The sequence below is a fragment of the Dendropsophus ebraccatus genome, chromosome 1, assembly GCF_027789765.1.
Source record: "Dendropsophus ebraccatus isolate aDenEbr1 chromosome 1, aDenEbr1.pat, whole genome shotgun sequence".
Lineage (NCBI taxonomy): Eukaryota > Metazoa > Chordata > Amphibia > Anura > Hylidae > Dendropsophus > Dendropsophus ebraccatus.
This window is the reverse complement of record NC_091454.1, coordinates 63,865,403-63,881,044: the sequence shown is the minus strand read 5'-3', so window position 1 is coordinate 63,881,044 and position 15,642 is coordinate 63,865,403. Positions and strand designations below refer to the sequence as shown.

General features: G+C 42.2%; 1 protein-coding gene across 3 annotated transcripts in view; it reads left to right on the top strand.

The window, feature by feature from the left end:
* PPP2R2B (protein phosphatase 2 regulatory subunit Bbeta) overlaps positions 1 to 15,642 on the top strand; it is a 208,051-nt gene that overhangs the window by 11,137 nt on the left and 181,272 nt on the right. Inside the window, exon 1 of one of the 3 annotated variants that reach the window (XM_069972076.1) lies at positions 13,888 to 13,943. The exons of the other annotated variants lie outside the window; for them this stretch is intronic. Within the exon in view, the coding sequence (XP_069828177.1) occupies positions 13,925 to 13,943 (19 nt within the window). The 5' untranslated portion in view covers positions 13,888 to 13,924. Of the gene's footprint in view, positions 1 to 13,887; positions 13,944 to 15,642 lie in introns of those variants that run through there. 3 annotated transcript variants of the gene reach the window in all.

Sequence of the window (15,642 nt, the reverse complement as noted above, 5' to 3'; positions counted from 1 at the left end):
CTGATAATGCACAGATAAGAAGTCAGGGGGGGAGGCTGGGAAATTGCTTCTTGAGTACAGAAGGAGGCTTTTTTGGCTAATGAAACCTATTACAGAGTTTCTTAAAATCGCTTATACTACTGATTTCTGCAATAAAAAAAAAAAAAAAATGACAGTTACGCTTTAAAGAACCCCAAACACACAAAACAAATACATAGCCAATGGTTTTAAAACTAGGGCGAACAGGTAAGCAGGGCCATATGCTTCTGCAGGATATATATATATATATATATATATATTATGATTTGTTTTTTTTTGTTTTTTTATACCTGATGCTGGTATACCCCTTTTGTGATAAAAGGTTTTGCAAAGTAGATGACTTATTTGATCCTCTTATAAAAGAACTAGAGTGTCAATAGCACATTTCAAGGAATGTTTGCTAGCTCTTGGGATTTGAACAACTTTGTTAATCCCTAAAACTGCCATTATTAAAAATATTAGTTGTCATTGATTTTGTGCCATTTTTGATTAAAAGAAATGTGTCCAGCCCCATGTTGTATTTAAAGGGGTATTCCACTCAAACATAACTGTTTGTTTACATTAGCTGTCTCAGAAGGGAGAAGGGAGGAGAGGGAGACAGAGAGAAAGGCTCACACACAGATTTTTGTGTCTTCAGCAGAAAGCAGCAGCTGAGAACTGGGGGGTAGAAGACTAAATAGATTACAAGTATGAAATTAATTGTAAGCTTTACCATGGGCAGCAAAATATCAAAAGTTATGTTTTTAGTGGAATACCCCTTTAAATAAAACTCATAACCCCATGATATACTACTTACTAGTATAATTTTATCACTAATAGTTTTGGTTTCAGCATGCTTTTGTGTAATTCATCCGTGACAGGAAGGTTAAAATAGAACTACAAAATGTGTATTGTCTACAGCGCTTACCTCTCTCCATAGACAATGCATCAACTTCTTATGTCACAGGAGGCTTTGCTGGATCTTGTCTGAAGCCCCACTGCACTGAATTATGTAACTATCTCTGACCAGCCCTTCCAACCTCCATTACTATTTCCCTGTCACATTCACTATACATATATATAGAGAGAGAGAGAGGAGTGCTTAAAGCATGCTGCCAGGGCTGCTTCTGCCATGAGGCGGAATGAGTATTCCGCCTCAGGTGGCAGATTCTGCGCCCCTGCAGGGGGCGACAGACAGCAGCCCTGCAGCCGCTCACCTGTCCTGCCACAGCTGTCCCGTCCCGCCACGCTCCCGCGCCATCAGCAGCTGTCATCACCCTCCAGCGAGTCGTGAGTGCCCCGGGTCAGCGGGGGCCGCAATAAGCGGGGGCAGTGGTGAGCGTTGGCAGTGGGACGGTGGCAATTACAGCTACTAACTGACGGCGCGGGAGCGTGGCTAAGGACAGCGGTTAGCGTTGCCGGACGGACGGGACAGGTTTGCCTTAGGCAGCAGAGACCCTAGAATCGGCCCTGCATGCTGCCTTGTGATAAATAGCGGAAAAAAAAAAAAGTGCGTCAAACTCCTAGATGCCAGCGCTGCCTCAGAGGAATCACAGGGACGATGATGGTAATATTTAAAAGGTTTATTTAGAATACGCACAGAGTATTACGCGTTTCAAAAGCATAAGCTTTCTTCCTCAGATAGTTGTGCATACAGAGTGTAGGACAGTGGGAGTTTAAAAGGACTGAGAGGATTAAAAAAAGGGCGCCAATCCCGCCCATTACTGTTGCTAGGCAATAATATAAACAAACCAGGAGGTACACAAACACTAATCAATACAGTTGTATACATAGAGTTGATGTAATGATAAGGCAAAAGGTATATATTACACTGCAGCTATTGGGAACTAGAGGCAGATCGCTACAGATAAATGTAATGAGATTGCAGGAAACCAAAACATGTTAGATCACTCTGGATACATTGTAACAGTGAGGACTTGTTCTGCTCAGACTGTGTGCCGAGAGCAGAGGTCACGTGAGCAGATGTGTCCAATTACAGAGGAGGTGTGGTGAGAGGGAACCAATGAGGGCACTTAGGAATGTGCCTTCAGCTTGGAGTCTGAAGCTGAAGGCACATTCCTAAGTGCCCTCATTGGTTCCCTCTCACCACACCTCCTCTGTAATTGGACACATCTGCTCACGTGACCTCTGCTCTCGGCACACAGTCTGAGCAGAACAAGTCCTCACTGTTACAATGTATCCAGAGTGATCTAACATGTTTTGGTTTCCTGCAATCTCATTACATTTATCTGTAGCGATCTGCCTCTAGTTCCCAATAGCTGCAGTGTAATATATACCTTTTGCCTTATCATTACATCAACTCTATGTATACAACTGTATTGATTAGTGTTTGTGTACCTCCTGGTTTGTTTATATTATTGCCTAGCAACAGTAATGGGCGGGATTGGCGCCCTTTTTTTCAATCCTCTCAGTCCTTTTAAACTCCCACTGTCCTACACTCTGTATGCACAACTATCTGAGGAAGAAAGCTTATGCTTTTGAAACGCGTAATACTCTGTGCGTATTCTAAATAAACCTTTTAAATATTACCATCATCGTCCCTGTGATTCCTCTGAGGCAGCGCTGGCATCTAGGAGTTTGACGCACTTTTTTTTTTTTTTTTCCGCTATTTGCCTGCACTTCTACGGGCCCCTTTGGGAGCATCCCGGTCTGTCTCTCCCAGCTAGCTGCAGCCCTGAAACACAGACGCCAAGTTGAAACAGGATACAGTACCCCATAAAGGGGTGATATGCAACAAGCCCAAGGGGCTTTAAGGTGAGCCTCTTTCTATCTTTTCATTACCCATTGGTACCTACGGTATCACACGAGGCGCCGCCTCCCGCCTTTCGCTTTTTTTCTTTATCCTACCTTGTGATAAATGGTATGGCAGACAGAGGAGTTAGGGAGTGAATGCAGCAGGTGCCCTTTAAATTCCAGCAGATCATGCCTGATTATTTTGTTCTGAAGGAAGAGAAGTCAAGGTCACGGAAGTCTGGTGGGAGCTTATTACCCTATTGCAACTTAGAAGACCTGCACCCACAGCTTGGCACATAGAGATTGCTGTTTGCCAAACAAGTCTTAGCAAGATCGGTGCTGATGTGCAGAACCTTTGAAAGACTCAATAAGTCATGCGGAACAATTGCTGCGGCCTGTTTACTTTAGCATAGTGGACTACACATTCCTGTTTAGATGGGAAGATGTGTTGCCGATTAACAATGATTTAAATGCCTGTACAAATAATGTAAGTAGCTAATGAACAAGCAGGGTCTCATCTGTCATCTGATCGCTGTCTCTTTCGCCTGTTCCGATTATTGGGACGAATCGCTCCTGCCTGCCGATAAACTGTTCGTTGGCATACATTTGTGTATAAACCAAACTCAGCCCTTGACCTGATCATAGTCTTAACGGCAAATTTTATTGGAATCATAGAGTGATGCTTTAAAGCGCCTCTGTACCCACAATCTGACCCCCCAAACCACTTGTACCTTTGGATAGCTGCTTTTAATCCAAGATCTGTCCTGCGGTCCGTTTGGCAGGTGATGCAGTTATTGTCATATAAAATTAATTTTAAAATTGCAGCTCCGTGCCCTATGGCGTATCTGTCCCCTAACTTTGCACCAGGCAGATTGCTTCCTATTCCCCAACTGTGTTACCACAGCACATGAGCTGGATCACCTGTGCAATGTTCAAACAGAAGTAAATGTTCCAGTGGCATTCCTAATGATGAAGAGGGCGGGGAGGAGGGACGGAGGGGGTGGTGCAAAGTTAGGGCACAGATATGCCCGTAAGGCACCGAGCTGCAATTTTAAAATTATTTTTTTATGACAATAACTGCATCACCTGCCGAACGGACCGCAGGACAGATCTTGGATTAAAAGCAGCTGTCTGAAGGTACAAGTGGTTTGTGGGGGTAAGATTGTGGGTACAGAGTCGCTTTAACTGTGTGCCATATGTAAACATTAGTGAAATCTGTTATGCTGCAACAAAGAAAGTCTTCAAAATGCTAGTCATGAACTCACAAGGAGATAGAAAAAAAATCTTTATTGACCTAAAGCTACCACTGCATCTAGTAAAACTGCTTATCTCACTCAATTCAGCTGTGTAATTGGACACGCACATCTATTGATTGTATTAATTGTCAGGCATCCGTCTATGGTCAGTACATGTAAAATTGTATCACAATGTTTTTTGCCGCTACAATAAGAATTTTGGTTTAGAGCAAACCAACACCTCTGAGTATAACTGCACACAGCAATGACCAAAGATAATAGAGAAGTCACCTAACCATTCTTGGCACAGAGTGGCCACTGACACTTGACAGCCACAGACATGTTCTAGAGTTAAATATTATTTCTTCCTAAGGATATTGCAGTCTTACAACATCTTTTTACCTTGCACATGGCTTGGAGATTGCTCCACTTCTTGTTTTCTCCATAGGCGGCCTCCTTCACTGTGATTGGTCCTCTTCACGTGCTGCACTAGTGCTGGCATCATGGCTGCTGGCCTGTGCTCTGCTGTTCTGTGCTGTGCTCTGCTATAATGTGCTCAGATCAGCTACACCAACTGTGACAGCTGGATCTGCGAGCTATCAGTGTGATGGATTACTCTAGAGAAGGTGACCAGCAGGGGAGCCTGCACACAATCTAGAGTCATCAGTCTCGGCCACTGTTGATAACACAGAGGGGTCTGGTCCGGTAATAACCAATTGCTAAGTTAAGTTTTTTAACTTTTAATTACCTAATGTTTTAGATTTAGTTATGGATATAGGAATACCCCTTTAAGGTCATTTTGAGTCATAAAGATCATGTTTTCACTAAGAATCAAAAGGCACCCCTACATTTGACTTTGCAAGACACTGATTAAAATGGAGGTATACAGGTACCTTACCCAAAAGTAGCCTCTGACCTAATGTCTCATCATACCACACCTGTAATCATTAACATATCTGCCCAAGATATAACTACATGGCGAATTCTGCAGTAACACAATAACACAAAAAATGCAAAAGCAAATCTGGCGAGTCAAGATTCACTGCGAATTTCGCTGTCAATTTGCTTCCTTCTGCAAAGCGAATTCCTGATGATTTGTAAAGAAAATTTGCAAAGAAACAAAATGGCAGCCGCACAACTTCTATACAAGGCGGTTCATTAACAGAGGTGGCCAGTCGGCTGTGTGCGGAGGAGAGAGCAGAATGGCAGCAGGCAGAGTGATTCAGGGACAGAGAGGAGAAAAGAGAAGAGGAGGACTGATTGTGGGTGATGTCAGCAACTCCCCTTATCCTCTGTATAAGGCAGTTTGGTAACTTAGGTGGCCAGTCGGCTGTGTGTGGAGGAGAGAGCAGGATGGCAGTAGGCAGTTAGAGCGGAGCAAGGAGAGACTAATGGTGCGTTTACACCATTTATCTGACAGATTTTTTAAAAAGAGAGAACAGGTCATAAAGGAAAGACTGAGATTTTCCCCTCTTCTCAAATCTATTCCTGGCTTTGGCTTCCAAAATCTGTCAAAATCTGTCAGATAAATCTGCCTGTGTAAATGCACCCTAACAGAGTGATATAGGGACAGAGAGGAGAGGAGGGCTGATTGGGGGAGATGTCAGCACCTTCCCCTCCCCCTCTATATAAGTCGGTTTGATAACAGAGCCAGTGGCCAGTCGGCTGTGTGTGAAGGAGAGAGCAGGATGGCAGCAGGCTGTTACATCAGAGAAGGGAGAGACTAAAAGAGTGCTATAGAGACAGGAGGTGAATGGCAGAAATTGGATGATTGACTGGCTGATTCACACTTTTTTAAATTGTGATTTTTGACACTTTTACAACAACAAGCTTTAACAAATTTGGCCTTCTAATAGTCCCAGTATTGTAGCTACTTTTGGCTGTTTTAATGAAATTCTGAAATTCGTTAAGATTTGATTCGCGAATCTTAATAAGTTTGACTGAAAATGAAAGTGAGGCTGGCAAAACGAATTTCTGGTGGCTTCGCTCATTTCTAGTGTGTACCATCCCACCACGGTAAGGTAGTCTCATAAATTTTGCAGTAATTCAACATTTCGATCTACTGTAGATTAATTATTATCATATAAAAATCTAAATGAGTGACTGTGCATTTGAGTTTAGGTTTTGTATTGTCATATAATATATAATCAAGACATTTAGTTGACAAGTCTTTTGGCAGTGCTGGATGTGATTGCTAGATTTTTAGTATATTAACTTACTTTGTTTTCTTTATGAACACGACAACCAATACAGAATCCTAAAAGGCTTTGCCATTTTGGATATCCCAAATTTATTAATCTGCCATTTTTGTCTTAGATAAATAGAAACCAATCAATGCTCAGCTTCTGTTTCCCAAAATGGTTCTGTGTCAGTACAGTACTGTGAAGATTTAATTAATTGTGGTCCGTGATTCCGGTCCGTAGCACATCTACAGTGCATGGACCATAATCACGGAACGTATGAATGCCCCCTTACGTGTCTCCATTTAAAGTGTACCTGTCATTAGGGCCACTGCAGTGAATACCACGATGCCGGTGGAAGTTCGGGTCACCATGGGGACAAACATGCATGAGACTGTAATGGGCCTGACCCCCATTGAATCAGAATGATGGTCCATATACTACAGGACCGGATTGGTCTTCTGAAGGATCTCTTTGCAACCATTTTCTGAGATGAGGATCCTGAACAGACGACCCTTATCTCAATATTCTCTAATAGGTGTCAGGACAGGGAGGTAGGGACAAGACGAGACAGTGGGCCCTAAGCCTGAACCCACCCACTGTCCCTACCTACTTGCCTCAATCGGCCCTAGGCAGCCGCGGACAACCACAAAGACGTTCCCTATACTGAATAAGTGTAACACAGAACAAGACAGACAAACATAATAAAGGGGAGTCAACAAGCCAAATCAGAACCAAACGGGCAGCGCAGTACAAAATCGGAGATCAAACAGATAGTCAAAGGGCAGGCAGGAGGTCAGGTAAAAAGTCAAGCAAGTAGAGGAATTAGGTACGGGGATAGCAGCAATAGACAGGGGGAGCTGGGATCAGGGTATGAACCTTAATAGTCAGCAGAGAAGTACTGGCTCTGCTTTCATTTATGAGGATCAAGAGCCCAGTCCGGATCCCCATTGGATCGGCGCTCTTATCCTCAAGGTTCCGGACAGGCAGAGGCATGTGTCAATCAAACCACACTGCTCAGCTGCAGCGATCAAGGCGAGCAGTGAGCAGTGTAACTCTTGCATTGCCAGGATGCTGAAAAGCAACCAGGTGTGTCAAACAAAAAGTAAAAACAGGCCCAGTTCACACCAGGCTCACTGCACATTCCTGACAATACGATATGAAAAATTGGTTTGCTAAAGTAGACAATCCCTTTAAACAAAGAAGGATTTGGAAACTGATGTATATCTTCTTGAGAAGGTCTGGCAAAAGAATACATGAATTTCATTACTAAGGGTATGGCAATAAAGAAATTGTCTGTGTTTCTGTACAACGATGTTCTGTTCATTGCAGAAACGTGATCTCGTCTGAAGCTGCTCTGCTGACAATATCAGTAGCACAAACAACTGTCCTTCATATGGTTAATAAATTAAAGAACTGCGATAACATAAAAAGCAATCTATCTTTCTTAAAGGCAGGATATGATCCTGACTATGCCTTGTACTCAGGATTCCATCATCTGTCATGGCGACTTCCTATTTTGTGTGTTAATAAAGGAGCTATGTATTCCATTCTCTGTGTGATCCTGCTAATGAAGCGCCCCATCTGTCTGTTAATAATTAACAGGAATCCATGACACTTTGTGCATACGGAAATCAGGCCACTAATTACAGAACATAATGACACCACACACTCTGCTATTATGGGCACATCACCAGTCCTGAACGAGAAAAACAACACCATCATAGTCTGTCAGCCTGGAACCTATAGGTCAGGAATACCCCATGGTCAGCAGTAGCACTTAGAGTGTGTTCACATGTTTCAATTAATGAATATACAGCCAGGAACTGAAAATAAATGGAAGACACATAAAAAGAAAAAACTGGCTTCTCCTCTTTTCAAGCCCTGACTTCAGTAATTGCAATTAAAAACATAAATGTGTAAACACACCCTTAGATTCATTCATAAAATCATGTGAGCTGAGATAATTACCCTAAGGGTGCGTTTACACGTACAGCATCTGCAGCAGATTTAATGGTGCAGATTTAATGCTGCAGTTTTGCTTTGAATCTGCAATTTCAAATCTGCGCCATCATTTTTTTGGGGAAATTTTTTGTATATACTTCTAGGGCAGGAGTAATATTATACTTACCTATCCTTGTCCCTTACACCTCCTGCAGTAGCTCCTTGGGGTTCCGATGCACATTTCTTCTGCATGCTTCCATGATGACCATTGAGAGCAGAACCCAACCACTCAGCTAATCACTGGCTGTGGGTGACTGGGGTTGGTAAGTATAACTTACTAGATGATAGATTATACTGATACTTCTTTAATCTGATTTAATACATTTATAAATACATATATATATATATATATATATATATATATACACAATATACAATTTATAAAAAAAACAAAAACAAAGCTGGACTTCTGCAAAAACACAATATGACTGGTGGCAGATATTCTTTTCCAGGAGCATTGAATTTAGTCAAAAGCTGCCCCCCCTACTCCTCTACACTGAGTGGTAAAACATATAGTACTGAATGCTGGGTGCTCAAATAACAGTATAGTGAGTGATCAGCATACAGCATTGCCACTTACCTCTGAATCATTATACAGGGCCCAGCCATCGCTGCTCACTTCTAGGCCTCCATACACATTCACTGGTCTGGGTGCAGATTATCATCGCATCGTATATAGTGAGCAAGCAATGAGGCAAACAGCAGTGTATGCATCACTGCTTAAGAATTATAAAGACTTGTCCACTGTAGATCGCCAAGAGTACCAAGTACTAAGTTTGTGTTGTTTTAGTCATGTGATTGTTTTCTCTTCGCAGGACAGGTTGTATCTTTTTAATGCTATGATTTGGGAGTACATATAGAGGTGTGCCTTTCTTGGCCTTTTTTTGGCCCATCATATCACATGGAAAAATAATTGTTACTCCTCCTTACGATGTTGATGCTGTATGTGTCAATATGTGTTGATATGTTTTTTAGCCTATAAATATCAAATTGTATGTTTGTATGATTATATATTCACATTTTTTGATGGGGCTGATGGAAAGAAAACAACAACTTGACCTTTTTGGGGGGTGGGGGTTGGTGTTTGTACAGCGTTCAGCATGCATTATAAATAACATTGTAGCCATATTCTTTTGGTCATTTTGATTATGCAGATACCACATTTAGATATTTTATTACTTTTAGAAAGCTGTATATGGGTTTCTGTTCTTTTTTCCCCCCTAGGCAATTGATATCTTTCATTGGTATAAAATGGACATCCAACTTTGTATTACATTTTAAGGAGGCAATATACACCAAAAACTCCAATTCTATTAACATCTTTTTCTCAGCTGTAATGTTCAGTATCTTATACATAAATATTTTTCTAACTTACTGAATGATGTCAACTTTGCTTTTTAATATAAAACGGTATGGATTTACAAAACTACATAAGGAAAACATAAGCATGCTGCAACATCTTCATTTGTCTCCAATATATTTCAGTGTGCTGTTCAAGACTGAACTGAAAAGGTGCGAATGTGTTACAAGGAAAAGTCATTGACGCTGTGACTGTGGAATTATTCACACCACTGAATTGTGTAGTACATGAATAACAGCTCGTAATAGTCTCTGTCTTCCGACGTATTAAACACATTACAAAGCTAGCGCCTTTTCAGGAGGTGTTAGGTGGTATATTGTTGGCCTACAGTACAATCCATTACACTGTTTGCCAGCAATATAGCAGCATATAGTGTATCTAGAATGACATGCCACATGATTACTATGTTATAAAGATAAGTAGATACCTGGGTTAGACCATGTCCAGTGGTATCTCTGTACTGAAACTGCTCAGAATTTTTGCTTTGGTACTAAATCATTTGCTCAGTTCTAAACAACTTGTTCTGCACCCAGTCTTGCAGTCTTTTGTAAAGCCATACTGCAGCCACAGATCGCACACAGTGACACTGACATGTCAGTGTGCTACCTGTCAGTAAACACTCAAGTGAACTGTTAGTATGGCTGAGCAAAATGGTGATTGTTACAGCCCAACATGATGGCCTCCATCTGCCAGCCTGTATGAATTTAATGGCATCGGCGACCTGCAGGACAACAGGGGATGCACAGTGTAGTAAGATGTACCTGCACATACATCGTGCTGTCATTCCCCTAGCAGTTTAGCCATTTGGGTAAAGGTTCTTTAATAGAGATGAGCAAACCTCGAACATGCTCGAGTCGATCCGAACCCGAACTTTCGGCATTTGATTAGCGGTGGCTGCTAAAGTTGGATAAAGCCCTAAGGCTATGTGGAAAACATGGATATAGTCATTGGCTGTATCCATGTTTTCCAGACAACCTTAGAGCTTTATCCAAGTTCAGCAGCCCCCGCTAATCAAATGACGATCGTTTGGGTTTGGATCGACTCGAACCCGGTTCGCTCATCTCTATTCTTTAACACAGCCCAATATGGGGCAGTGTACGGACACAAATGAACGCCAGCCCACATAGACGATCGCTGTATTGTTCATTCAGCCATTAAAATTCATTGTTATCAGCCGCACATCTCCTGTTTACATAGAGAAATGTGCATTCGATAATGATACTGTTCTGTCCCCACATGCGGCGAGTGAAGGTTTATCTGACTGGTGGGCCTTGACTGGAGATTTCCTACCTTGTATTCCAGCATGTGAGGCAGACAGGAACCAGAATAAGCGTCAGGTAGAGTAGAAAATTGAGCAGAACGTAGTTTAATATCTACACATACAGCTTAGTCACGGATGCGGTATAGTAGTTATATTGTGCTGTTGCTGCTTTCCTAGAAGATACCTTGCTGACACTTGTAATTTCTGGTCAGAAGATTATGACTCTGATAAGCCCAAGCAAGCACTACTTCTCCAGTCAGAAGCAGGATGAAGAATGCCTGCTACAGGAAGTGACGTGGAGACTGGGCTATAAGACACACCCACTAAGGGACGAACCAAAAAATGCGAAAATGGAGGGGAGTCTAAACTCTTGGCCAGCAGATGGCAGCACAGCAAGAATACATGTAATGAATACAACAAGGAATGAATGTAAACAATGCAGTTATAAAAACATCTGAATAACATACAGATAAGTGAGGAGAACAGCACAGATACATTTAACCGCAGCACAAAAGATCAGCTTGACGGCTGATCTCTGGCACTTTTACACACCGATTATCGGTTGAATAAGCGTTTCTAGAGTGGTAACCCAGGGGAACTAGATGTTGCTTGCAGGGACAGGTGTTGTACTTGGTACTAGGCTCGGACTGGTATATGCCCTCCCTGGGTTCCAACAGACACCCGTTAAATGTGTAGATGGAGTCCCTGGAATCCCTTGCAGAGTCCAGATCACCTAACCAGTTAAATGACTGTACCACCAGGCCCAGGCTGAAGCACTGGAGGCGGGCCGACCCACCCCCAGTGGGAAGAAACCCCAACCCCTCCATGATGTGACTCCATTAGAATCAATGGAACCCTATCATAGAGGGGCTAGGATTTCCTCCCACTAAGGGTGGGTCGGCCCGCCTCCAATGCTTCAGCCTGGGCCTGGTGGTACAGTCACTTTAACAGCTTTTACTGGCAGACTTGTTGAAGGAACACTACTGGGTAACTTTAAGAACAAGTTCAGACAAAGCGGTTTTGCGCTTGAATATGATTGCCGACGTTTTTTCCTTTGAAACACTGGAGATAAATCTTGGATAAGTTATACTTGACTGGAACAGTCTCTTAGGTAATTTTGGCTTTAGTGACTTCTACAAGAGATAGGGGGCTACCAGGAGGGACCTGTCTAGTAGTGCAGTACTCTCTTAGGGTGACTATGATACTTAGCTGAAGAAAACCAGAAGGAGACGGACAAGATCGCAAAGTGCTGATCCAAGAATCAGGCCCTCGGCTAGGACAAGATTACCTGAGGAGATGAAGCAAGGGTACTTCGGCTTTAATTCAAACTCCGCTGGGGACCCCTTTTTCACAATCGTCATGGAGGGGGTGGATGAAAGTAATTACATCTACTTTCCTCCCCAGTACCGGGGCCCACATCCAGATACTCCAGTCCCCCCATTTCAGGCTGCTTCCTGATCTGAAATGGGCCTTGAAACATGACATTGGCATGCCCACTCAGCCATTCAGCTTCTGGGTCCTGCCTCTGCTGCTGAATGGCTGAGTGAATCACTTGTCAAGCCCCTTCATAGACCAGGAAACGACCAAAGACGGGGGAGTGGGGCAGATGTTGGGGAGGTAAGTAGTTGTTATTGCTTTTATCCACTTTATCCATAAAATTGTGAAAAAAGGGTTCCCGGAAGGAGTACCCCTTTAACCAAAAAAGGCATGCTGTAGCGCAAATTGGCACGACAATTTTCTCACCACGCCACACATGCCCAGTACAGGGAGTCCCATTCTGTTCTGTAGGCGGGGCGTTATGAGAACTTTGGCGCGCCAATGTGAGCTATGGTACACCTTTGGATGATGTCACACCTTCACTGGTTTTTGAATAATGTCCCCCATGCCCAGAGGGGCATAATTACATTACAGGACCGCCAGGGGGACGTAACTACCTGCAAATGGCCAACCGCCTACTTGTGGATCATTAACATACGGCAGTTTTACTTTGCAGGGACGCAGGGGATAGGGACATGTATAAACAGATACAATAATGGATGGTAATACCGGATGTAGTTGTATGCCATACTGCAGGGCAGGATCCATCTCCCATTAGCTGACATAAAAAAATTCTTTCAAACGGATCCATTTCTTTTTCATAATTCAACAAAAATGTGATTAAAAAATGCCAGTAGTTCTTACTGCTTTTTTTTTTTTTTTTTTTTTTTTTTCATTGTAATTCATGTGACTCTAGGATTTCTATTGAAAACACCTGAAAAAATGGCAACATTATATAGATACATCTATATCATCTGACCGCAGGGTTTCTGAAGCAAAAAAAAAAAAAAGCCATGCACCAATTATGGCATATTTATTGGCATTTCTTTTTTGTCTAGTATAATTCCTACCTAATATCTGGAAAGGTTGTCATGGGGGGTCTCAGCTGCACGGAGATGAGGAAAGAAGACGTCTACAATCAGAGGAGATAACCTGTCAGTCACTGAATATCATTTTTTATTTGTGACCAGCGTTGTATTCTTCATTATGATCTGTAGTGCTGCATTTAATTAAAAAAGTAATATCCATCCAGGGACAGTATGCTGCTGAGCTAGTTCCTCTATGCCTAACATGTAAAACTTGTCTATGGCACTATGGCATTGGGGAGAAGGATGGAAATTTGGTTGATATGCCTTGGGGCCTGTGCCACTGATCTTTTATGACATTAGCAACACCCCTAACTGGTGGTAACTTTGCATGTAAAGTCTGGTTTTGAGGAAGTGTGTTACATGTATACATATGCATTGGTCAGTCTGCAGTTCGGACTCCGGGTTTTCGTGTAGTCCCATCATGAACACAAGTGCCTTCATAGGGAGCTAAATAACTCCCACTTTTCCACCTGAGCAGGAAAGGATAGCACTGATTTCTGGACAATGTGTTTGCTATAAGCCTATGTCCACCAAGTATCTTTGGAGTTTCTGATTTTAGTCTTTTAATCTTCCATTGTAAGTTGTGAGGTTTTGAGCCAAGTCATAGATTATCTTTACTTCTGTGGTTTAGTGAATCAAAGATGATTCCAGAATTCAGAGGGATTTGTGTAGTTTCTGAAGATTCCCATGAAAGAGATGGATCCAGTGTTATCAGGAAAAAGAAAAGAATGTATCAGTATCCTACAGGTAAGAGCGTTCAGTAGGGATTATGGCTGGATCCTGTGGGTGTTTTATTAGAACTGCTATAAGAGGGTTCCGAGATCATGAGAAAATAGTATGGTATTTATGTGCTTAAAAACAGTACTCTTATCTGCTTTAAACATTTTCAATTAAATGCGTATGTAAATTCTCCCTATTAGTGACATGCTGCACCCTTGCAAATCGCATAACGTAAAAATTGACTTTTTAAATAGTGGTAAGTGCATGGTTTGCATACAGCTATATGGTATAAGGCTATGTTCACACCTTATTTTAAATGGCTGAAATAAGAGCAAAAAAAAAAAAGTTTGCTTAGCAGTTTGGTGCTTTCAGTAATGTAACCATTTATGGCTTAAAGTTAAAAAAAAAAAAAAAAAAAAAAAAAAGTGTAAGCATGGCCCAAGGCTGGGTTCACACGTAGTATTTTGAGTCTTATTTTCAGCCACTATATTTGCTTTTGGTCCCTTGTTTTCCTCTGTTTTATAGCTCATGAAAAGATGCCTAATATGTGAACACAGCCTGACACCAGTCAGTCTGGGTCATCAGACCTGGAGTCCAACAGGGACTTGTCTGTTATACACCCTTGTATGGGGTTTCTGTCTCTCTTTAGGCAAGAAGATTTTAAAACTTTTCTGTATTCCACTACTAAATGGCATATCAGGTGTGTGTGTTTGGGTCCAAAATATAAAAGGGTTACATATCTTTCCATTATAGAATATAAACAGAATTTGAGTGACATGCAGGCGGAATTCAAGCAGAATTTAAGCCTCCATTGACTTCTAAAGGATTCCTCTAGCAAAATCCGCCCAGAGAATTAAAAAGCGGGTCTGCAGCACAAAAAACTGCTCAGAAATTCTGCATTGTTAACAACAGAGCGGAAATTCCATTGAACACAATGGGACATTGCTCTGTTCGTATTTTATGGGAGGGATTTCAAGCGGAAATTAAGAGCGGATCTTGCTTCAATTCCTTGCCTATTCATCAGTGTGCAAGGGCCCTTATGGTGTGTTTACACAGACAGAATTATCTGACAGATTTTTGAAGCCAAAGCCAGGAATAGACTAAAAACAGGGAACGTCATAAAGGAAAGACTGAGATTTTTCCTCTTTTCAAATCCATTCCTGGTTTTGGCTTTCAAAATCTGCCAGATAAATCTGTGTGTAAACGCACCATACGATGGCTCAATCACTAATGTAAATGAGCACCAGTCTTAATCGGCGCTCGCTTACAATGCCTATTACACAGCTTGATGATCATGCAGCAAGGGTTGCACGACATTGTTAGCGATGTCTGTGCAGCCCTTGCCCTAGTGTAAAATAATAAACCTTAGACAAAGCTCTCCATACTCCCCGGTGTATTTCTCCCTTCTGCCCGCTGCTGCCACAGGAACTTCTGAGCCAGTCTGAAGTAACAGGCCGCTCAGCCAGTCACTGACCGAGACGGGACAGTGCCGCGGCCAGTGATTGGCTGAGCAGCCTGTCACTTCAGATACAGAGGCTCGGAACTGGTGGCTGCCGGGAGCGGGCAAAGCAAAAAAAAAACACTGGGGAGCACGGAAAGGTATGTATGAGTTTTTTTGTTTTTAGTTTTTTTCTTATATGGTCATCAGCCGTTGGCTGCACGTTGCAATTACATGTAGTGATGCATGCCCAGCGGCTGATTTCATCAGCTGATTGTTGTCTTTATT